The sequence below is a fragment of the Patiria miniata genome, unplaced genomic scaffold (assembly GCF_015706575.1).
Source record: "Patiria miniata isolate m_02_andy unplaced genomic scaffold, ASM1570657v1 HiC_scaffold_15, whole genome shotgun sequence".
Classification (NCBI taxonomy): domain Eukaryota; kingdom Metazoa; phylum Echinodermata; class Asteroidea; order Valvatida; family Asterinidae; genus Patiria; species Patiria miniata.
The window spans coordinates 1,762,644-1,785,950 of NW_024037053.1; the positions used below are offsets into that span (position 1 = coordinate 1,762,644).

The 23,307-nt window shown below is 38.9% G+C and overlaps 1 protein-coding gene across 1 annotated transcript; it reads left to right on the forward strand.

The window, feature by feature from the left end:
- Positions 1-333: 333 nt before the first annotated feature.
- LOC119722366 (fukutin-like) lies at positions 334-19,772 on the forward strand. Its single transcript, XM_038192440.1, has 8 exons — positions 334-483; positions 1,602-1,643; positions 2,923-3,120; positions 4,661-4,968; positions 11,554-11,816; positions 14,687-14,820; positions 15,909-16,033; positions 18,409-19,772. The coding sequence occupies exons 1-8, from the start codon at positions 349-351 to the stop codon at positions 18,620-18,622; spliced, it is 1,419 nt and encodes a 472-aa protein (XP_038048368.1). The 5' UTR covers positions 334-348; the 3' UTR covers positions 18,623-19,772.
- The last annotated feature ends 3,535 nt before the right edge of the window (positions 19,773-23,307 follow it).

The following is a 23,307-nucleotide window of genomic DNA, read 5'->3' on the forward strand; positions in this document are numbered from 1 at the left end:
CGTGTGTGGTATTCTCGGAGGTTGAGGGCGCTATTTGAAAAATCTTCCTGAAGCCTGGAGCCTGAACGCCTCTACTGTAGTACTGTACCGATGAAAATATAATTGGTTTGACGCCTGACTATCAAAGATGGCAGCGCCCATACGTGCAAAATAACTTTCGGCTCTTATATTCGAACTAAGTTATACTACTTTACTAGTTCAAATACCAGTAATGTAATGATTGAAATAAGTGTAGGGGATCATCGCGATGCTTATTGAGCAAATTGGTTGCCTACACTTGTTTTCAGTAGCAGTGTTCATTCACCTGTCGCTGTTCCCGCCTGACATGCCTGAAATGATTTGGGAATCATGTCGCACGTGTACGTCAGTCGACGCTGTGTTTTGATTGGACTCGTTGTTTTTGGAATGCTGTTTTTCGCTGCACAGATTTACCTCTTGAAATGGGCGGGGACTTCGGGAATATTCAGCTTGAGCAGTTTATGGGTAAGGTGCAAAGAGAGTGTGGTGGAAATGTGACTTCTATAAAAAGTTCTATACACGGACATGACGGGCATCAAATTTGACATTTTAAAATTTTCTGTTTTAGTGTTTATTTTATTGAATGGGGATTCCTCTTTTCGAAGTTAACAGTTTATGGGGTTTTAATGAGTAACTTGTATTTTAGCTGGTATTCACGTACCGGTTTATCTTAATGATTTGACTTAATTGTTGTAGGTTTTTGTGTATTTTGATTGAATTTTTAAATAACTTAGTCTTAGGCCAAAAAAGAGAAATAGTTCTGCTTCCGGTTTCCCTACCTACCCTATTCTGACAGCCCCTACCCTAATTTTTTTTATTAGAAAAATGAGAAAAACACCCAAAACCATCACTTTATACCTTTTTACCCTTGACTACACGCAGACGCCGCGCCTCCATCTGATCGTACACAAAAAAATTAGCAAAAAAAAAAATTCCCTACCTACCTACCCTATTTTAGAATGCCATGTAATCGGAAGCAGAACTATTTTGTTGGGGCCTTATTATTCTTATTGTAATGTAAGGCGCATTTGATCAACTTTATTTGGAAAATGCGCGGTGGAAATTTTTATATTATTATTATTATTTAACTCTAAAACGGACCTTATAAAAATTAAAATGTTTAGTTTAGTTTTTTGTGATCTGAGAATCTTTTCTTGACTAGTTAGGGAGGCTCATACATTTTTCAAATAGTTTCTATAGGCTTACCATTGGCCCGTATTTGTTTTTGATGTAGTTTTTTTTAAAGAAAGTCATGAGAAACGTTTCATTCAAATTTGGATTCCGGCAGATTCTGCAAAGCCAAGAAAAAAGCTTAAAATACCAGAATTTTAATTCAAATTATATAGAAGTTAGAACACTATTAAAAATGAGCCGTAAAAAGTAAATTTGAATCACAACTTGGTTCATCAAAGGAACAGCGTCCTCTTAGTTACTTTTTTTGAAAGGCCCTAACTTGACCTCTTTAAGTTTGTATTAGGCTACTTTTAAGTAGGTCACTACTTATCATAGACTTATTTTAATAATAAGGCCTATACGAATAAAATTATTAACATTTGCATTTGATCTTCCCATTTTATTGGTAGGGAGGACAATCCCATGAGCACCCAAGGAAAATCCCTCCATATGTAAGTTTTGTAATGATTTGACAGTTTAATCTAATATTATGTTGGGCTATGAAGTCAGCCGCATAAATTTAAACCGGGGCCCTCTGCCACCGATGGAAAACGTGAGGAAAAAAACGTCTTTGAAATGCTGACCGGTTGACGACTTTATTTTTGGTAAAGATGCACAACTACCCATACCTGGTTACGGGGACGTCTCTATAGTCCGAAGTACCATTGGTCCGAAGTCCCATTGGTCCGAAGTCCCATTGGTCCGAAGTCCCATTGGTCCGACATCTCATTGGTCTGAAGTCCCATTGGTCCGAAGTCCCATTGGTCCGACGGCCCATTGGTCTGAAGTACCATTGGTCCGACGCCCCATTGGATTAGGGTAAGGGTAAGGGTTAGGGTCAGTGGCCTGAACAAGTGGAACTACACAGTATTATGTTTCGGACCAATGGGACTTCAGACCAATGGGACTTCGGACCGATGGTACTTCGGACCGATGGGACTTGGGACCGATGGGACTTGGGACCAATGGGACTTCGGACCAATGGGACTTTGGACCAATGGGACTTCGGACCAATGGTACTTCGGACTATCGAGACGTAACCCCTGGTTACTACACAGGTTACAAAGGAAAATAAAGGATGGTCCTATTTAACCGGTCATGCAAGAGCAGACCACTGTGACAATTGGCCATGCAGTGGCTGTCCATTAGGCCAAAAATAAAAGTCAGCAAACCCGCGTCGATGTCGGTGCACCACTTTTGGGGCAAGCTCCATACACTCATACTGAAATTTGTATCCTTGTGGAGACATTTCTTTGTTCTCGTGTAGTAAAGTTTTCGAGTTTGAAAGTGAAGTTTCAAAATGCTCTTATTCTTAACCAGAATTAATTTCCTTGGCTGAAATTCGGACTTAATAATCCCTTTTCTAAAACTCTTCCATTTGCAACAGATCAACCCACTTTGGAAATTCCTAGTTTTTGAGTAAAATCCATATATCTATTTCTTTAAAACCTTGTGGAGACGTATTCATCTATAGAAATTGCCCTGTGGAGACGTATACAATCTTTTGCTTCCTATTGTGTGCACGTCTCCAGAGGGCACGGTGTATCAGATCCAGAAACCGGAGACTTTTTTTTGTCGGCCTTATCAGTCACTAAGGTCTTGGCTACATCCTATATCTTGCAAATCTTCTGCTAGGCCTAATGTTGCAGTTATTTCAGTACCGTTACCATTATCGTGCACCAACATTTTCTGTTTGCTAAAACCGAGACTTCCTTTTATTTTGATTTTAAGAGAGCAACCAAAGTTTTTGCTGACGCTTCTGCAAAGTTCAGCGTGCCAGTGTTTTTGATTGAACCGGACTGTCTGACGAGCATTGCACTACTGTGGAGGACAGAAATGAAAGAGTCAGTCCCGGGCAAATGTAAACATTTGTGTGGAGAACGCAACGTTACAACGTTTGGGGTTCTGGATTCACGCTTAATATCCCAAGTAAGATTTTTTTCACTGTGTACAAATCAGTACTTAATAACTTTGATATAATGAAATGAAATTGAAAAGCAACTTACCGACACAAGTATGATCTTTTTGGTTAAAAATAGAATGCTTCTAGTTGTGTTCATGTACTGCATGGACATATTGTATCATATTCCACTTTATGTTTCAATTTATATCCATGTGTAACCTGGAAAAATGACACAGTGGGAAATACTGGATCCTGACCAGTTTGCAATGGAGGACGTGATAACACGCACAGGCTGATTTTATGCACTGGCACGGCTGATGGGTCAAAACGTCAAAATTGCCAGGACTCGCCTCCGGGTGACGTCTAAACACACTAATCCCTCGTGCTTTTTGTACACACACACACAAAGTCCGTGAAGTCTGTGGAGGCGGACCGTGTGTTGATCTTGAATTGGCTATTATGCACGGCCTGTTGTTCAACAATTTACGCTCCAGTGCACATCTTGGAGAATTGAAACATAAGGTTTCGGCAAGAACTATCCTACAAATACTGTTAGAATGACTCTTGCGAATCAGTATGTGTGGCGTTTGGCTGTTTATATCAGAAGTTGGCTGGAAAATTTTGCCTTTTGTGAAAATCAAAATTTTCAGCAAAAAAATAATCCCAGCGCGAAGTGGTTAAAAGCACACTTTGACTGAAATCAATGACTGCAGCGGACAAGATCCAAGCAGAACGCACCACTCTAGTTAAGAGGGTGAAGAGTAAATTCTTCTCTGCTGGCCTGCTGTACCGAATGAATGTGGCTAAAGTGGCAAAAATTAAATAGAGGGGAAATCTAGGGCTTAAAAGGGTATATACATCATTTGCTTTTGCTGTAATTTTCAGAAATGGATGGAATTGGGGGGTTGGAAATATATAGCAAATATAGTTACACTGACTTTTTTGAGGTTTTGGGTTCGAAAATGCTATAAAAACCAAGAAAAACAATCATTTTCCTGTAGTCTGGTTCCCTGACTCCATATAAGAAGAAACAGAGCAGTTTACATACATTGGGGAACTGTAAGGTCAGGGAACCAGTCTAGCTGGCTTGTACCCGTTCATAGGTGTGTAATCGATTGCAAACAAGTGCGATGGTCAATTGGGGCCATTATTTGAAAAAAAGCCAGTTTTTTTCCCAACGCTGGTCGGCCGACCAGCGTTGGAAATTGATACAAAAATACCACTTTTCTTGAAAATGACAGTATACCAGGTGCCATGATTTTACAGGATGCATTACACTGTCATTCACTAACAGTCCAGCAAGGTATTTCAAAATGATTTGGTAGTTTTATTTTTTGATGTTTGCAAATGTTGTATTTTCCCTTTTAAATAAACAAATGGGGGACACACCTAACTAAACACAGGAAAATTATCCAGGGGGAACCACTCCTAATTTATTATTTCACAACAAAAACATGAAATTCTCAGCAAATTCTGGCTCTGCCACGCATGCGTATAAACTTCGGTCATTTCAAATCTTCGGAATTGAAATAAGAAGCAGTTTTCATTTTAATTTGCTCCATGCAGGATTTTCTCCTGTTCCTTGAGGAGCATATCGACATAAGATGTACGGTATTGTACGGCCCCGACCCGCGCCTTATCACCGTCGACAACCAGGAAACGGGAGAGATCCCACTTCACTACCTCTTTGAGTACTCGGGCCAGTTTATCCATCTCGTGGTGTTCTACGAGCGCGCCGGCAGCTACCTGTGGCACGGCGCGGCCCGAGCCGATCAATTGTCGTCCCGAAGAATGTCCCTGCTGTCACCGTGCTTCCAGAACCTCAACCTCCGTAAACTGAAATTTGGTGGGACCTTTGCTGGAGCTTATGACAAGTACGTCAATTTGAAAAAAAACATGAATGGGAAAATGACTTAGGTAATACTGTGAAATTAGTGGTGGGTGAAGTCAGAGATTTCAAAATCCGGTTATCCTAATTTTTAAGCTCTGGCATTAGAGCTTTTACAAGTCACTTTGGTGTTGGTCGGTCGGTCCCGACAAAAAAAATTGACCCAAAAAACCCCCTAACTCACCCATAAAACTGTAAGTACCAAATTGTAACTGTCCAAAAAACAAAAAACAAAATACATTAAAATTAATACTTGACAAAAATTGTAACAATTCGTGGAGTTATTTATGAAAATTGTGTTCATGGAGGCAAGAAAATGTGGTATATGTAAATGTCACGTGGTATGTAATGGTTAGGAACTTAGGGGCTTCTACACACATGTGACTATACATCACCCCTGCCTCTGGCCATGTGTCAGGTTTTTGAGTCTCCATGGCCTATATAGGGATGAGGCAAAAAACATTATTCTGCTTCCGATTACATGGCATTGGAAAATAGGGTTGGTAGGTAGGGAACTTTTTTTTTTTGGAAATTTTTTTGGTGTCCGATCATATGGAGGCGTCTGCGTGTAGTCAAGGGTAAAAAGTAGTAATTGATGGTTTTGGGTGTTTTTTTTCTCATTTTTTCCACATAAAAAATTAGGGTAGGGGCTGCCAATTGACAATCACAACCAAGTGAGTAATTGTATCATTTCACGCAAGACTTTCATGCAAGACAGCCAGAGCTTATTGTGCAGTCGCACTTGTTTTCAAACCGAATAACAATTATCTGATTTCACCGGAAGTTCCCATCCAGCTCACAGTCAACGCCAACAAAAAGTGACGAGTGAGGTGCCACATGAAATGCCCTCCCAATGACTGGGTATAGTTTGCAGGATTCAGTGACCACTGGGCCTTTACAAAAACACTCCAGAGCTGTAATGTTAAAAAAAAATTTGATGGGAACTCTCTGATAATTTAAATGGGCAGGCTATTCATGAACCAAGAAGACCACTAGCAAGTGAATGCAGTTACAATCAGAGACCATGGAGCAAATTGGGGGATGTTCCAGTTGTTTTCTTCAGTCTGTGTAACAAAAAATGGAAGGCTTAATTTTTTAAAGTTTGGTTTTTAATATATTTAGTTTCCAAAAATAAATGAATTCGAAAAGTGAAATTCAAACCAAATTTTTAAAAATCCGGATTTAAAGGGAATATACAATATTTGCAAACATCCAAAAATAAAACTACAAAGCTTTTACAAAATGCCTTCCTAGGATGTTGGTAAATGACAGTCTAAAGCATCCTGTAAAATTACGGCACCTGGTGTGAAGTCATTTTCAAGAAAATGGTGTTTTTGTATACATTTCCAACGGTGGTCGGCCAACCACCATTGGAAAAACCGAACTATTTTTCAACTACTGCTCCAAATTTACCCTTTTTGTCAGTCCAAATTTTGTTTGCTATTGGTTACATGTTCATGAACGGGTGAAGGCCAGCTAGACTGGTTCCCTTAGTTTACAATTTTCCGGCATCTATAAATTGATCCATTTCATCTTTAGTGGAGTCAGGGAACCAGACTACTTGAACATTTTTGTTTTTGCTTGGTTTTCCCAGCATGTTCGAACACAAAAATTCAAACACGTCAGTGTAACAATATTTGATCTATTATACTTACCCCTCAAATAGTTCATTTCTGAAAATTACAGCAAAAGCCAGTGATGTACATTCCCTTTAAATCCAAGCACTATGTGAAAATATTTGTCAAAAATATAGAACCCTACAATTTCACGTTTTGGTCCAATTCAAGTTCATTCCAAGTCTTTCGATGGCCATTTCTAAGCATGTTTTGCAGACATTTAGGTACTTATGCCAGCTACAGCCAGTGGACATTTCCATTTTCATGAGCTAAGTAGGGATGTCGAATTCCCTGACCATATTCAAAGCAACATTACCTAAAGCTATCAATCAGCGATATTTCTGCCATGAACCTGCTAATTCCAAATGCGCTGATCTATGGAGTTATTAAGCTTGGTTGCCATGGTAATTTGGAGCCGGATGGGAATTTTCCCATTTCCCAAAAGGGTTTTCGCGGGGGTTTTGCCCGTCCCGTAATCAGCAAATGATGCAGTCTACTTAAGCTTTTTTTCATATATTTATTTTGAAGGTCCTTGTGTAAGAATTGATGTTCAACGTCTGTTCCAGCAATGCATTTTTTTCCATTTTGGATTTTACTTTGTTTACTTTGCTTTGACTTTAAATGATAATTTGTAATGCATGCAGGGCTCAAATGGAAAATTGTTCCTAGCTGTTTTGGTGTACCCTGGGTAAAGAAATAATGGAATAAATGTGTGATTGGGAGGTATTAAACACTCTGTTTAAGACCGGTTGGAGTCTGGGTGCTGATAATTACCAGAGCTGAAGGCGAGTGTAATTATCAGCATCCAGACTCCAACCGGTCTAAAACATAGTGTTTAATACTGGCCAAGCACAAGTTTATTCCCATTCATAAATACCTTTTCAGTCAAAAAAAAATAAAACTTTTGGGAGGTATTAAACACTCTGTTTTAGACCAGTTGGAGTCTGGGTGCTGATAATTACCAGAGCCGAAGGCGAGTGTAATTATCAGCATCCAGACTTTAACCGGTCTAAAACATAGTGTTTAATACTGGCCAAGCACATATTTATCCCCATTCATAAATACCTTTTTCGGTCAAAAAAAATTAAAACTTTTCGGTCCACAAGAGTAACAAAAAAGTCAAAAGTTATAAATTTCCAACGATTTTGTTCAACAAAACACCCCTCTAGCTTTACAATGCCCTCTGGTAAACAACTCCTTATATAGAGATTGGCGCGCACGTTGCGCGTACTGCGTGATGTCGCGCAGAATGCAGATGCACCGGTGTAGTGTGAATTTAGGACTATGAAATACTGACTCACCGGTAGTACTGCGCATGCCTACTTCAGGATTGTGAAGGTTCAACCAATAAAACGGTGCTGGCACCGGATTTAATAGGAGTCCAAATTTCATGTGACACTGGGAAAGTGTTTTAAGACAAGCCAGCCATGTCTTTATCGACCGTTCAATACCAGCCACGTGATGGGCTCTTGGCCAATAGGAATGGGTAAACTGTCTTAGGTATTTATGAATGTACATGTAATATAAATGTCATTCGAAGGATTGTCAGTGATAAAAATGTTCTGGCATCAAACAGTAACAGAACTAAGGCCGAATAAACAAACAAACATGTTTCTCGTCCGGGTTTTCGAAAGGGTTTTTGGTTTTCGGAAGGGGGGCTTTTTATTTTTTACTTTTATTTGTTTCAAGATGGCCGCCATTTAAAAATTTCCCGCAATTGTTGGTGTTTCCACTGTTCGAAGACACTTTTAAAATGAAAGATAAGTTGGACAAGAGAACTGAACATATTTACAGTGTCATTTAGACTTGTATTGATCTACAATTTATTTTCCGATGAATTTGTGGACTTTTTCGGTGGTTTTTTTTATTGCATTTTTCAAAAATAAAACATAATAAAAAAATCCAGGCGGCCTCCAAAAAGGAAGCGGGCGGGGACGAGAAACATGTTTTTTTTTTACTTCGCCTATAAAAGTGTGTTCTGCAAACTGTTATCTGACAACATGGACCTGAAATATGCAAATCATAAAAGTTACAAGGACACCAAGGTGGGCCCCAGAAAAAACCCAAAATACAAGAAAACAAACAAACAAACAAAAACCACAACCAGTTTTGGTATTATACAGGGCGAGTAAAAAAAAATTGACCTGGATTAATTATATTTTTTCCTCCTAAAAAGCAATCAAATTTGAAACACCAATGAAGTACGTCTCAAAAGAGCATGTTCTTCCACTCATCTGAAAAAAAAAAGAATTACTGAAATTGATCCATGCTGTCAGAATTGTACATGTTTTACTAAAAAAAGCCATTTTTCTAGCTGTCCATGGTTTTTCCAGCATCTTTGAATCCAAAACTTCAAACAAGTCAGTGTAACAATATTTGCTACAAAATACTAACCCCCAAGTCCGTCCATTTCCTGAAAAAATACAGCAAGAGCAGCTGTTGTATAATCCTTTAGGGCGAGTCGGGGCATGCACGAGTGAAACCTCGATTTGGCCACGGTAAACCCCATCTAATCTACGCATCGCATCTTGGGAATGACACCGGAAAAGGTCAGATTGACAAGATGGTGGTTTGAGTCCGATGAGTTTATCTGCTCATCTGTTTGAGCCATCGGCATCAATCAAGGGATATATTTTGTCAGCTCCCCGAAGCCTTACACAAGACAGATTATAAACCACGATTGTGGGTGTGCATTTCTTGTCCTTAATCCTCTTTTGTAAATTTCAACATGCACAACCGTTTCTTTGAATATCATCTTTCTAAATATGTTTGTAATGCTGATATATTTGTAATGCTAATTGCCCCCCGGTATGTTTGTTTATATTTGGTTGTCATTCACTTTTCCCCTCCGAAGTACAAAACAAAATAAGTAAAATAAATTGTAATACTCCTATGCAAACATACATTCTATGCCAAGTTGTCCTAGCAGTCAAAATCAATCAAGTGATTTTTTTCAACCCTTAAGAATTTCCAGCCCACATAAAGCAGTATTGACTGCCTTGGACTGTTTAAGTAACTCGATACATCTATGCTTTGACTCCGGGTGAGTGGTCAAACAGCTGTAACCACAGCTTGCCTGCTTTTGTCTGTTGACTGAATTTGACTAGTCACAGTGCTTGCTTGATATGTGATCTGACTGCTGGTGACTAGCCTGTGTTAAAAGTCTAGCAGGGGAAGTGGAAGTGAATTTTGACTGTCTGTGACTGCTTAAATAGCAGGAGGGTTAAGCGCCTTCCATCGTATGAATAATCTCAGAATGCTTTACAATTATTTCCCCGTTCATCAGGCCACGAGACCACGCGGCAGCGGATATCAACGCACATTCGGTCTTCTACACTCACAGGTACACATTCATACTCCTGGGTGGAGAGAGGCAATTGTAGTCAAGTGTCTTGCCCAAGGGCACAAACACCCTATTCCTGGCAGGGTTCGAACCCATGCTCCATCGTACATGAGTCAAACACCGTAATCACTGGACCTTGGCATATTGCATATTTGTACAACATAATTTTCAATTCATAAATACCTAAGACAGTTTACCCATTCCCATTGGTCGAGAGCCCATCACGTGGCCGGTCTTAAAAGGATGATAAAGACATGGCTGGCTGGTCTTAAACACTTTTCCAGTGTCATATGAAATTTGGACTCCTATGAAATCCAGTGCCTTTTACCATGTTATTGGTTGGACGTTCACAATCCTCAAGTAGGCATGCGCAATACTACCAATGAGTCAGTATTTCATAGTCCTAAATTCACAACGCACTTGTAACCTGGAAAAATGACACACTTGGGGAACTCGCAAAAACTTAAGACTCAATGGGGATTAACTTAAACAAAACTAAACTAAACTCAGGATCTTTGAAGAGAAAAGGCGCGAGGAGATTGAATTAATAGAGACAAGGGACACAAATTCTAGATTTCGAACAAAAAAAAAGACAAAAAAGAATTTATTTACAAGAACTTTCAAAATGACCAGATAATTATAAAACCAAGACCACGAAAATCAAGTAAGAGCAAAGACTAAAAACCAAAACTTAAACCTAAAAAAACCAAAGACTTAAACCAAAAGAACCAAAAGTATTTAACCAACACAGTGTTGTATAAAGTGGACCTTAAAGAGAGGGTTTCTTTTCTTCAAGTTTCAAGTTTCTGCTGATTGAACTAAAGTGTGGCTGGACCATGTGGCAGCTTATGTAGGGGGAACATGTGGGCTAAAGTAAACAACCAGGGGGACACACTACATATACCAAGAAAGGGGGGGGGGGGAATCTTAAGTAAAACTAAAATGATTTCTTTTTGTTCTAAAGGGGAGCTACTCCTATATACTATACACTTCATACATGAAAAATATACAAGATAAATTTGGCCTTGCCACACACTCACCACAGCTGCATCTGCACATCATCCCGCAGTACGCGCGACGTGCGCCAATCTCCATAAAAGAAGTTGTTTACATCTTACTCACGAGCTGGACACTCCATTATTATATATATAGCTAAAGGGGTGTTTCGAAAAACAAAAAGTAAAACTTATTTTTGACTTTGTTTTGACTCATGGACCGAAAAGTTTAGATTTTTTGACCGAAAAAGTATTCATGAATGGGAATAAATATGTGCTTGGTCAGTATTAAACACTATGTTTAAGACTGGTTGGAGTCTGGAATGCTGATAATTGCCCTCGGCTTCGCCCTGGGTAATTATCAGCATTCCAAACTCCAACCAGTCTTAAACATGGTGTTTAACACCTCCCAAGCGCACATTTATTCCCTTATTAAAGGCAAATTCGAACACCCATTTTTCAAAAGCTGACTACATTGACAACCTTGCTCTATAGTCTGGTTGCCTTTAACAATTAAAAAAAGACCCCTCGAAAAAAAAAAAAAAAAAAAAAAAAAATCAGCATCACAGCCAATGTTAGTTTTACACATTTTCATACAATTTTCACCCCTCACTCAGAATGGAGTTTCGAACCAGACGAGCCGACGGCGTCAACCTACGCATCCCGAAGGACATCAACCGGTTTCTGGAGCAGATCCCGTTCTCGCGACACCTGGAGTGCAATTACGACCAGGCGAGGGCCTTCGGGCGGAGCTACGGGCGCGACGGGACCCCCGAGGCTCTGGCCTTCCGCCAGTCTGCTCGGGACCTTCTAGAAAAGGGCAAACGGGTCCTGGACGAGCTCGGCATCCGATTCTGGCTCAGTAGCGGCACCTGCTTAGGTGAATGCCCTGTTATCGCTACTAACGATCAGTGTATCTCCGATCTTTACTTCCCAGGGGGGAGTGTTTGACATGTCTCGCTAGACAAGCTGTGTTTATACAGTGTGTATAAAAAAAAATGCAAACAAAATATAACATACATACTGAAAGTTGTATCCTTGTGGAGACATTACTTTGTTCTCGTGTACTAAAGTTTTCGAGTTTGAAAATGTAGTTTCAAAATGCTCTTATTTTAACCAGAATTAATTTCCTTGGCTGAAATTTGGACTTAATACCCCTTTTCTAAAACTCTTCCATTTGCGACGGATCAACATAGCTTAGAAATTCCTAGTTTTTGAGTAAAATCCATATATCTATTTCGTGAAAACCTTGTGGAGACGTATTCATCTCATAGAAATTGCCCTGTGGAGACGTATACAATCTTTTGTTCCCTATTGTACACACGTCTCCAGAGGGCACGGTGTATCAGATCGAAATGCCAGACCTAGAATGTGTAACCAACGTAGATAATACAGGTATGGTTTGAAAGATTCGCCTTTCCACTTTAAAATGACACATCAAACGTCCAAATGTGATAATTTTAGACAGAGTTATGAGTAATTTTCCAAGAGAGGTCAAATTGACCATGGAACCAAGTTTTCAATTTTAGGCGTTGGGACAAAGGTAGGCTAATTGCCCCTGTGTAGATATTTGCCTGGTCTACCAAAAAAATGTCTTTAGCGAGTAAACACAATTCTAAACATTTTCTCGCTATCAGTTTGTAAACATGTTTACATGCTAAACCTTTTTAGCATGAGGTGATAGCAAGAAAGTGTTCAGAATTGTGTTAACTCGCTAAACACATTTTTTGTAGGCCAGGCAAACATCCACACAGAGGCAATTAGGCTACATTTGTCCCAATGCCTTAAATTGAAAGCTTGGTCCCTTGGTCAATAATTTGACCTCGCTTTGAAAATTACTCCTAATTCTGTCAAAAATTATCAGATTTGGACGTTTGATGTCTCATTTTAAAGTGGAAAGGTGTATCTTTCAAACCATACCAATATTATCTATGTTGCTTACACATTCTACGTCTGGCATTCCGTTATATTTAGTTTGCATTTTTTTTTTATACACCCTGTATATTTCACTTTGATAGTCACACTGTCCTCTGTGGTTTTGTGCGTCCAGAGAAAGAATTTCATGGCTCTGGGTCTCGAATTGTCCAATCTGCACTGGTGTAATTTGTATACAAATTCTGGCCACTCACCACAAAGACATGAGTGGCCGCATGTTAAAGTGAAGTGCCTTTGTTCCCATGGTGTAGGAATGAGAAGATTACCTGTGCAAAATTGTTACCAAATTAAAAAAAAAAGTGAAAAATAAACCTGTTTTGATAACCAATAGTATAAAAGTAATAGTGCTCTGTGTACTCAGCACTAAAAAGTCACAGGTTTTCTGTCTTCTGTTCAAACATGGGGTTATTCTAAAAATTTGAAGACCCTAAAATTCCTCCCTTCCCACCCCCCCCCCCCCAACACCAATTTAAAAAAAATCTGTAATACTTTCTAGCAACATGTCAGAATTTGTTCTTCATTTTGAAACAGGACCTCACATGTCCCAACTTTTTTTTTTTTGGATACCGACTTGAACGCACCACCATGCCGCCAACTTATTTAGTCTAAAATTGCACTTGTTGACTGCAGTACAAGTGTCACTTTAAAGGGAAAATACAACATTTGCAAACATCAAAAAATAAAACTACCAAATCATTTTGAAATACCTTGCTGGACTGTTAGTGAATGACAGTGTAAAGCATCCTATAAAATCATGGCACCTGGTATACTGTCATTTTCAAGAAAAGTGGTATTTTTGTATCAATTTCCAACGCTGGTTGGCCGACCAGCATTGGAAAAAACTGGCTTTTTTCAAAATGCTGGCCCCAATTGACCATCGCACTTGTTTACAATCGATTACACACCAATGAACGGGTACAAGCCAGCTAGACTGGTTCCCTGACCTTACAATTCCCCAATGTATGTAAACTGCTCTGTTTCTTCTTATATGGAGTCAGGGAACCAGACTACAGGAAAATGATTGTTTTTCTTGGTTTTTATAGCATTTTCGAACCCAAAACCTCAAAAAAGTCAGTGTAACTATAGTTGCTATATATTTCCAACCCCCAAATTCCATCCATATCTGAAAATTACAGCAAAAGCAAATGATGTATATTCCCTTTAATACAGAGCAGCTGTTTCTTGCACGTGCTGCCTAACGTGCCATGTGGTGTCTAGGGTATTCGTTAGCTTCAATGACGTACACTACAGAAACTGCCCAAACCAGTTGTGCTCAAGGGCTTCAATCGCTTCTCAAAAGTGAGGGGGGGGGGAGGGGAGGGGGGGGGACGACATACCTTGATCAGAACTAACGTGAGTGCGAATCCGTAACAGCGTGGGGTCCGGGACCTTAAAGTTTTGGATTCTAGACACTCTGTGGTGTGATGTGAGGCAATTTCTGACCACTTTAACCATTTTATTTTTAGCAAAAGATCATCATTTAAACATCAATCTTCAAGTTTGGAGTCATTGCATCAGCTATTCTGAGCTATAGAATCAATTGTAGGCCACAATTTATATTCAGGGACCAAAAGAAAGGGGGGGGGGTGACAAACAGTATGATATTTCCCCACTTTAAAAAGGGGGGGGGACGACATGTCCCCCATTGATCGACACCCACGATTGTGCTTAACTAACATCTATTTCGTTTTTCTATGGTTTCCCATGTCGAGATTCCCTCTTACCGGTATTTAGAATTTTTGAAATATATCTCTTTAATGTTTATTTTCAAGTTTATTTGTTGATTGTTTTGTTTTTGTTGTTGTTTACCTCCAGGCTGGTTCCGTGAGTGCGACATCATTGCCCACAGCCAGGACGTGGATTTCGGCATGTGGATAAAAGACTATAACAGCCAGATTATACAAGAATTTGACTCAAGAGGGCTCACTCTCAAACACCAGTTTGGGAGGGTAAGATCAGCCGCTTTCAAATTGTTTGTTTTATAAAATATGTGTGGTATCAAAGATTACAAATATCAATAAATCTGAAAATTGGAAAAAATCCCCCTAAGGCCAAAAAAAAAAAGTCTCCGGTTTCTGGTATGGAGCTTGCCCCAAAAGTGGTGCGGCGATGCGGCTTTTTTTTTTTTTTTACCTGTTTTTTTTTTTTTTTTTGGCTTCAAATGTCGGCTAATGACTGCAAATGATGCCCGACTAAACTTAGTGCAAATATATGGGAGTCCAGAGAGGCCACATAAATCTTATTCTCGATCATATCCCCATCTAAAAACACGTTAAAATTGTGCAGCAGCAGAATTCCAGTCAAACCAGTGAGTTTGGCGGTTTTGAAACATCATCTTGTATTGAAAAAAAAACTTTTTCATTTTGCCGACGTGCATGGCTACGGCGACGCGCGCGTATACCAGAAACCGGAGACTTTTTTTGGGGGGCCTAATGTGTTGGTTTTTTTTTGCTTCATTTTTCTCCACTAAGGCCTGTGCTGAGTTCCGTCTCATTTTGCTAGAACAGCTCACATATGTCTGTTTATAAATGCCAAAAAAAAAAAAATTCGGTCTCTGGTCAGCTCGCGCATCGATTTTAATCATGCGCGTCAACCTTTTTTTTCTTCAAATTGTCCGCGGTAGCTACAGCAGCGCCCTCTATTGCCGCACCTTCCTCAAATTTTTGTACCAAGGAATGGGGAAATTGCACCAAGGCAAATGATGGAGGGCACCAAGGCAAATTATGGAGGTCCCCAATGTATATGAGGACACAACAAAAGCAAAATAGTACCCACCTTGTCTGTACAATCCAAGCTTCCAAAAAAAAAAAGGCCCCCCCCCCCAAAAAAAAAACTGCATCACCGCATCAATTCCGGAACTTTGGTCTGACCAGAGACCGAATATTTTTTTTTGGCCTAATACAAGCATCAATATTGTATTTGATTATTTTAATTTTTTTTTTACCTTTGAATCAAAATACAATTCAAAATTTAGACAATTTACAGCAACAATTATTCAGGCATGGACATGTCAATTTTTTTGTCTTTTTTACAACAGATTTCGGACAGTTTTGAGTTGTCGTTCGTGGATGACGGCATCAAGCTGGATATCTTTTTTTTCTACGATGAAAAAGATCACATGTGGAACGGCGGCACCGAAGTACGTTCCGGAAATAAATACAAGTAAGTTTAAATTTGTCCGGACATTTGCGCCAATTATGGCACATGCACAGGCAGTTCGGGGTAGGGTTGCATCCCTGTGGCCCCCCTTCCCCCAATTAGAAGTGTCGGGGTGTGACTACACTCTCACCCCCCCCCCTCCCCTTACCCCCACCTCAAAGGTTTTGGGTTCGAAAATGCTATAAAACCAAGAAAAACGATCATTTTCCTGTAGTCTGGTTCCCTGACTCCATATAAGAAGAAACAGAGCAGTTTACATACATTGGGGAATTGTAAGATCAGGGAACCAGTCTAGCTGGCTCGTACCCGTTCATAGGTTTGTAATCGATTGCAAACAAGTGCGATGGTCAATTGGGGCCAGTATTTGAAAAAAAAGCCAGTTGTTTCCAACGCTGATCGGCCGATCAGCGTTGGAAATTTATACAAATATACCACTTTTCTTGAAAATGACAGTTTACCAGGTGCCATGATTTTATAGGATGCTTTACACTGTCATTCACTAACAGTCCAGCAAGGTATTTCAAAATGATTTGGTAGTTTTATTTTTTGATGTTTGCAAATGTTGTATTTTCCCTTTAAAGATTGCTTAGTGATTAGCCTGTGATTGATATAAAATTCAATGCTTCGTTCAAAGTTTCTGCAGTGTTTTTAGAGAAATTTCTCCAAAATTGTCCCAAATCAGTAATAAATTCAATAACTAAATGTGGGCCAATTTTTTTTTTGCTCGATGTCTCATTCAAAAGTGAACAACTGTTCCATCGCAAGAAAAAAAACCACAATTTAGAAAAGGCGTCTACGTGTGGTTTTCAGGATGAAACTCGAGAACAGCACGAATCAACTTTAAGGTTTCGGAAAACACTTCTGCTACATACAACGGTGCTCATTAGCATTACTGTTTTAAGGTGTCATGCGTCACTCTTATACCTATTCCAAGAAACCCTCTAACGAGCGTATGCGGAGCACGTGAGGCACGTGCACGGGAACACCTGAGGCACGTGCACGAGAACAATGCATCAATTAGTGGAATAATGACATTTATAGAAAACATACACATGAGACAAGAAGTAAACATTGAGTAATGACTTTAGTTTAAGATGATTAAAAAAAAAAATTCTTTGGAATGTTTTGCTTTTTCACAATCATTTGGTAGTTTTAATGTCTTTAACCCTCCTATTTAAACAGTCACAGACAGTCAAAAAATTCCATCCGCTTCCCCACCGATGCCTTTTACAGGGGCTAGTCACAAACAGTCAGATCATATTTCAGGCAAGCACTCTGACTAGTCAAATTCAGTCAACATACACATGAGACAAGAAGTAAACATTGAGTAATGACTTTAGTTTAAGATGATTAAAAAAAAAAAATTCTGTGGAATGTTTTGCTTTTTCAAAATAATGTGGTAGTTTTAATGTCTTTAACCCTCCTACTATTTAAACAGTCACAGACAGTCAAAAAATTCCATCCGCTTCCCCAGCCATGCCTTTTACAGGGCTAGTCACAAACAGTCAGATCATATTTGAGGCAAGCACTCTGACTAGTCAAATTCAGTCAACGGAAAAAAAAGCAGAAAACTGGTGGCACAGCTGTCTTATCAATCACCTACAGTCAAAGCACAACTGTATCAAGTTTAGCTACATAAAAAGTCACAGCCAGTCAATCCTGCTTTATGTAGGCTGGGAGCTCTTAACTGTTGAAAATAGTCACTTGATTGATTTTGACTGAAAGGACAACTTGGCACAGAATGTATGTTTGCATAGGAGGGTTATTGTGGCAAATGTTGTACCTGTAATACTTAAAGGTGCATTACGGCCTGAAATCCCTGAAAATGTCATGTTTCAGATTGTTTATACTTACACTATTTAAAAGCTCTAGTTGAAAGGAAACTAACTTAATGTCTTACCGTTCATAAGAAAGGACTAAAAAACCTGGTTGTTTACATCGGACGCGGGGGAGTACGCATACGTTTTTCCTGTCGTTTTCATTCAATGTACATGTACGATACACGTTGTGTGTGTCACATACATTACACACAGAATGTGGTTTATCTTACACGTCTGCGGAAGGCATACCACCATAATCAGAGTCCAACAGTTTAGGTGTTGAGTTTACCATGGTGTTGGAATTTGCAGGAGGGAGGAAGATTCCTAGTAAATCACTCAAAGGGGTTGGGATAAAAAAAAATTCGAATTTGTTGAAGAGCACAGGTAATAAATGCAACTTTAAATGAAGCACATCTGTTTTTCTTGCTAGGGTTGAGAGAATGGAGGGTGGGTGGGGGTGGAGTTGGGTGGGGCTGTGGGGTGCTGTTGTCATCAATTAAGCTCGGAACTGGGCCTGTTTGCAATAACATTGTGTGTTTGTATGGTTTTTGTTTCCAGATACGTCTTCCCCAAGTTCACCCTTTGCTGGGCGGAGCTACTGGAGCTGAGGGTGCGGGTTCCGTGCGACACCAAGCGATACATTGAAGCCAACTACGGCAAGGAATGGAACCAGAAAGTCACGACGTGGGATTGGAAAAGGAGCCCCCCAAACGTCAGACCTAACGGACAGTGGGATCGGGAGGAATGGGGCGAGGTTATACAAATATTCTAGTGAACTTGGGCAACTCCATAAAATCTGTAATGGTCTCAGTTACCCTGCGTGCTGACATTTCCAGATAAATAAATTTCAATAAAACATGCATTCCTTGTTTTTGTTTTTTTAGTTTCACCTCAAAAAAAGGTTTATTATTTCAATAGATGACTCTCATAGGATGCAATCTTCGTAGGCAAATTACAACTGCGTCTTCAATGCCATCAGGTGCTGTGCCCGCAGTGTGCAAAATGTTCTAAACACGCGCGTGTGGTTGATTTTTGTTTTCAAAATACGGCGCAGCTGATGCGCCTCACACAAATTTGACGCCCAAAATGCCGATGCACGTGGCAATCTGTAGGAAGTGACGCCATTTGAGAGAGACCTATTTGCTATTTTCCTAACAATATAGAAGTTACATGTATTCACTTTTGAATAAGTCATCAAACGAAAAAAAATCCACCACCATTTATTATTGATTTACTTCTCCACATTTGAATTACTGTCTGTCAGACAGTAATTCCTGACTAACGGGGTAACCATTCAAAGAAATTTTTAACATTTGGAGTCGCCCAATTTTTTTTCTCTTTTTTACTGTCCAATTTGTTTGAGACGTGTTTCCCCACCAATATTTAAATTTGTAGGAAAAGATTTTTTTGATAACTCTTGTGCTATTTATATTTTAAGATGTATGAAAAAAGCCAAATATTTTTTGAAGATATTCTGCTCAAAGTTATTCTTTGTACAGAAATCTTTTGATCACCGTGCGTAAATTCCCAAAAATGTCAAAATATGTTGTACATAAGTTGTGATTCTTATAAATTATCAAAATAATCTATGCAGAAATATTTTAAAATAAGATTTTTTTGCAACTGTATTCTGCCAGAGTTTTGGCTTATTTCTGTTTTACTTTACAATGCTATCACAGGAGCGTATTTTCATTTGTAATTTTCTTATCAACAGTCGAGTCTTGTCTGAGTAGTATGTTATTCAGTAATCATCAATAATTATGCAAAACAATGCAATAACGAAGCATGGATGAGCACTATTGTTCTGAAACCTTGACCGGCGAATATAGCCATTTGCAAGTCAAAAATTAATGTTTAGTGTCCCATGTTTTTATTAGTAAATAATGTTTATATTATAGTAATAAATATTTACAATTATTCCATACAGGCCTACTCCCAAGTTTAGAAACACCATTGCTACACATGGACCCCATAAATGAACAGTACATGGCCTGTGTGACCATATTGTATTCGCGTACTAGTTTGCACATGTATGGTGCTTTGTTTGCACGACTTATTAAACCCCAACTCCCTAGGCATGTTTGCTAGGATGCAACCTCAATCCTGCAAAATCCTCCAACTGCCTCCATGTTAAAATTGCATACAGCCTCAATCCTCAATCCAATGTGGTCCTTGGAGGGGTGACCACTGCCTCAATCCTGCAAAATCCTCCAGGAATCACTGTCAATATGTTGAGGCAGAGCCAGTGACATCCTGCAGCAGTGCGGAGGATTTCTAGTATAATCTAGGCCGAACTTGATACACGGCTGAGCATAAACAAGACAAAGCCCGGCCCAAGACCCCGACACAGTGCATCCTCCAAAATCAGCCACACATTTTTGCCATATATCCTCAATCCTGCAAAATCCTCCATTTTACAAAGAGGATTTTGGAGAATTTGGGATGGTTAGGGTTAATTTTGCAAGTGCACATGCTCCAAGCGTCTCCACTCGAGCATCAGGTGCAGTCAATCATGCATTCAAATGTCCCTCCAAATAGGGCCCCCCCAACTCTCCCTTTTTTAACCATTGAGGGGGTACTTTGTGCATGAAGTCTATTCAACAAGTGACGAGCAGGAGCTCTAACATTATTTTGCATTATTTGCAAAATAATGTTAGAGCTTGGCCCAAAGTCATGTGATGTAAGGTGGTATCTGATTTACTTGGCTAGCTACAGCCAAACTATTATCACATAAGTCTATGTGAAGTGGCTGCAGCGGCTAGCCAGTGGCTTCCATAGGTGCACGTGTTATTCCTAGCCGTAGCCATAGGTGATTCAGACACTGCCTAATAATACAGAAGCATGTTAAAGAGTCAGGGTTCCAGATATTTAAATTCATGGCTACTGCCTAATGCAGCAGCATGTTGAACGAGTCAGGGTTCCAGATATTTCAATTCAAAGCTATGGTCACAGGTCACTGTACTTGGCGTTTTTTTTTAAATGATGCAAAAAAACAGCAGATATAATTTATTAAATATTGAGAAATAAATATATTTATTGTGGAACTGTACAGGAAGGTTTCATGAAAAGGCTATTTATTCATTCTGATATAAATACATGAAAAATTGTAAATAACCCTAACTTCCTAGGGTGTGTTTATTATACAAATACAACATGGTTTGTGGGGAAAATAGTGAAAACTAATGATCTTGAGGTGTTGGATGACCCAATCATCCAAACAGTCCCAATCATCCAACACCGCGTACAAAGATGCGGGGAATAGTAAAATTTTCACACAGTAAGAGTTGCTGGAATGGACCAATACGATGCTGTGGTTGCCTGATGAATATTTATGAGGTATAGTAATATAATTTAAAGACTGTTAGGGTTAAAGGGAATATACAACATTTGCAAAGATTGAAAAATAAAACTACAAAGTTTTTACGAAATACCTTACTAGGATGTTGGTAAATGACTGTTTCAAGCATTCTGTAAAATTATGGCACCTGGTGTAAAGTCATTTTCAAGAAAATGGTATTTTTGTATGCATTTCCAACGGTGGTCGGCCGACCACCGTTGGAAAACCCTAACTATTTTTCAACTACTGCTCCAAATTTACAATTTTTTTCAGTCCAAATTTTGTTTGCTATTGGTTACATGTTCATGAACGGATGCAGGCCAGCTAGACTGGTTCCCTTTTCTTACAATTTTCTGACATCTATAAATTGATCCATTTTATCTTTAGTGGAGTCAGGGAACCAGACTAAACAGTTTTGTTTTTCTTGGTTTTTCAAGCATTTTCGAACACAAAACGTCAAACATCAGTTAAACAATATTTGATCTACTATACTAACCCCTCAAATAGTTCATTTCTGAGAATTACAGCAAAAGCCAATGATGTACAAATGTACATTCCCTTTAATTAATCTCCCATGACAGCTGTTCTTACTAAATGTTTACTCATGCTTATCTATGCAATACAAAACCACTGCTCTCCAACTCTGCCTTAAAGGGAATATGCAACATTTGCTTTTGGTGTAATTGTCAGAAATGGATGGATTTGGGGGGTTAGTAGTTTATGGCAGATATTGTTACACTGACTTGTTTGCAGTTTTGTGATCGTAGATGCTGGAAAAACCAAGAAAAACAATCAGGTTCTTGTAGTCAGGTTCCCTGACTCCACTTAAGATGAAACAGAGCATTTATGGACAAATAAAATGCGGACTAACTTAATATGGTAAATTGGGGGCAGTATTTGAAAAAAGCCAGTTTTTTTCCAACGATGGTCGGCCAACCAGTGTTGGAAATTGATACAAAAATACCACTTTTTTTGAAAATGTCAGCACACCAGGTGCCCCGATTTTAAAGGATGCTTTAGACTGTCATTCACTAACAGTCCAGTAAGGGCTGGTAAGATATTTCATAATAATTTGGTAGTTTTGTTTGCAAATATTGTATATTTCCTTTAAAGCCAGGACCCATGCAATGTGAATTTTTTAATGCAATTCTTGAAAATACACCTTTTGTGTCCCATTTAACCTTAATTTCAATGAAATGTTCGTGTTGCAATCCAAGGGTATTTTGGTGCCTTTTTTGTTTTTATTCTGATGCAAATTTCCATATTCATGAGCAAAAGTGTGATAGCATTTCAGGCAGAAACCTCCATGTTACAGCTATTTCAGCATTGAAAGTTGCCAGAATTTTTGATGTTTTGCTGTCGTGAAAGTTCTTTTCTTTGGTGATTCGTTGTCAAGTGTCAGAAAATGGCAGTAAGCCAATGAGCAAACTTTTCTCACAAATGTTTTCCATGAGCAATTTTTGGGGTTCACGATTTGAACAGAAAACCCCTAAACTGGAGAGTGTCTTCCTGAAATGACATCACAGCAACAGCATCAGCACCCTCAGATGTCCGGAAAAGCATGGACATTTTACAATATTTAAAGAAGTGCACTTTTCAATAAAATTAACCAAAAAGGAATGTCAAATAGTCTTCATACATTTAAGAATAGTAAAAAATGTGTTTCTAAAAACAATTCATTTCATGAACCCTTTTAAAACCTGTGCTTAAAAATTGGTGCTGACTAAAATTGATCAATGAGAAATAAATGGGCCTTATTAGGTGAAGTAAAAAAAACCCATGTTTCTCGTCCCCACCTGCTTCCTTTTTGGAGGCCGCCTGGATTTTTTAAATTATTTTTTATTTTGGAAAAATGCAGTAAAAAAACATCGAAATGAATCACAACTTTTAGCGGTTAAAGCAAATGCATCTAAAACTCATTGTAGACCAATACAACTCTAAATGACAATGTAAATATGTTCAGTTCTCTTGTTCAACTTGTCTTTCATTTTAAAAGTGTCTTTGAACAGTGGAAACACTAACGGTTGCATGAAATTTTAAAATGGTGGCCATCTTGAAATAAAATAAAAAATAAAAAGCCCCTCTTCCTCCTTTTTTTCCCAAAACCCAGACGAGAAACA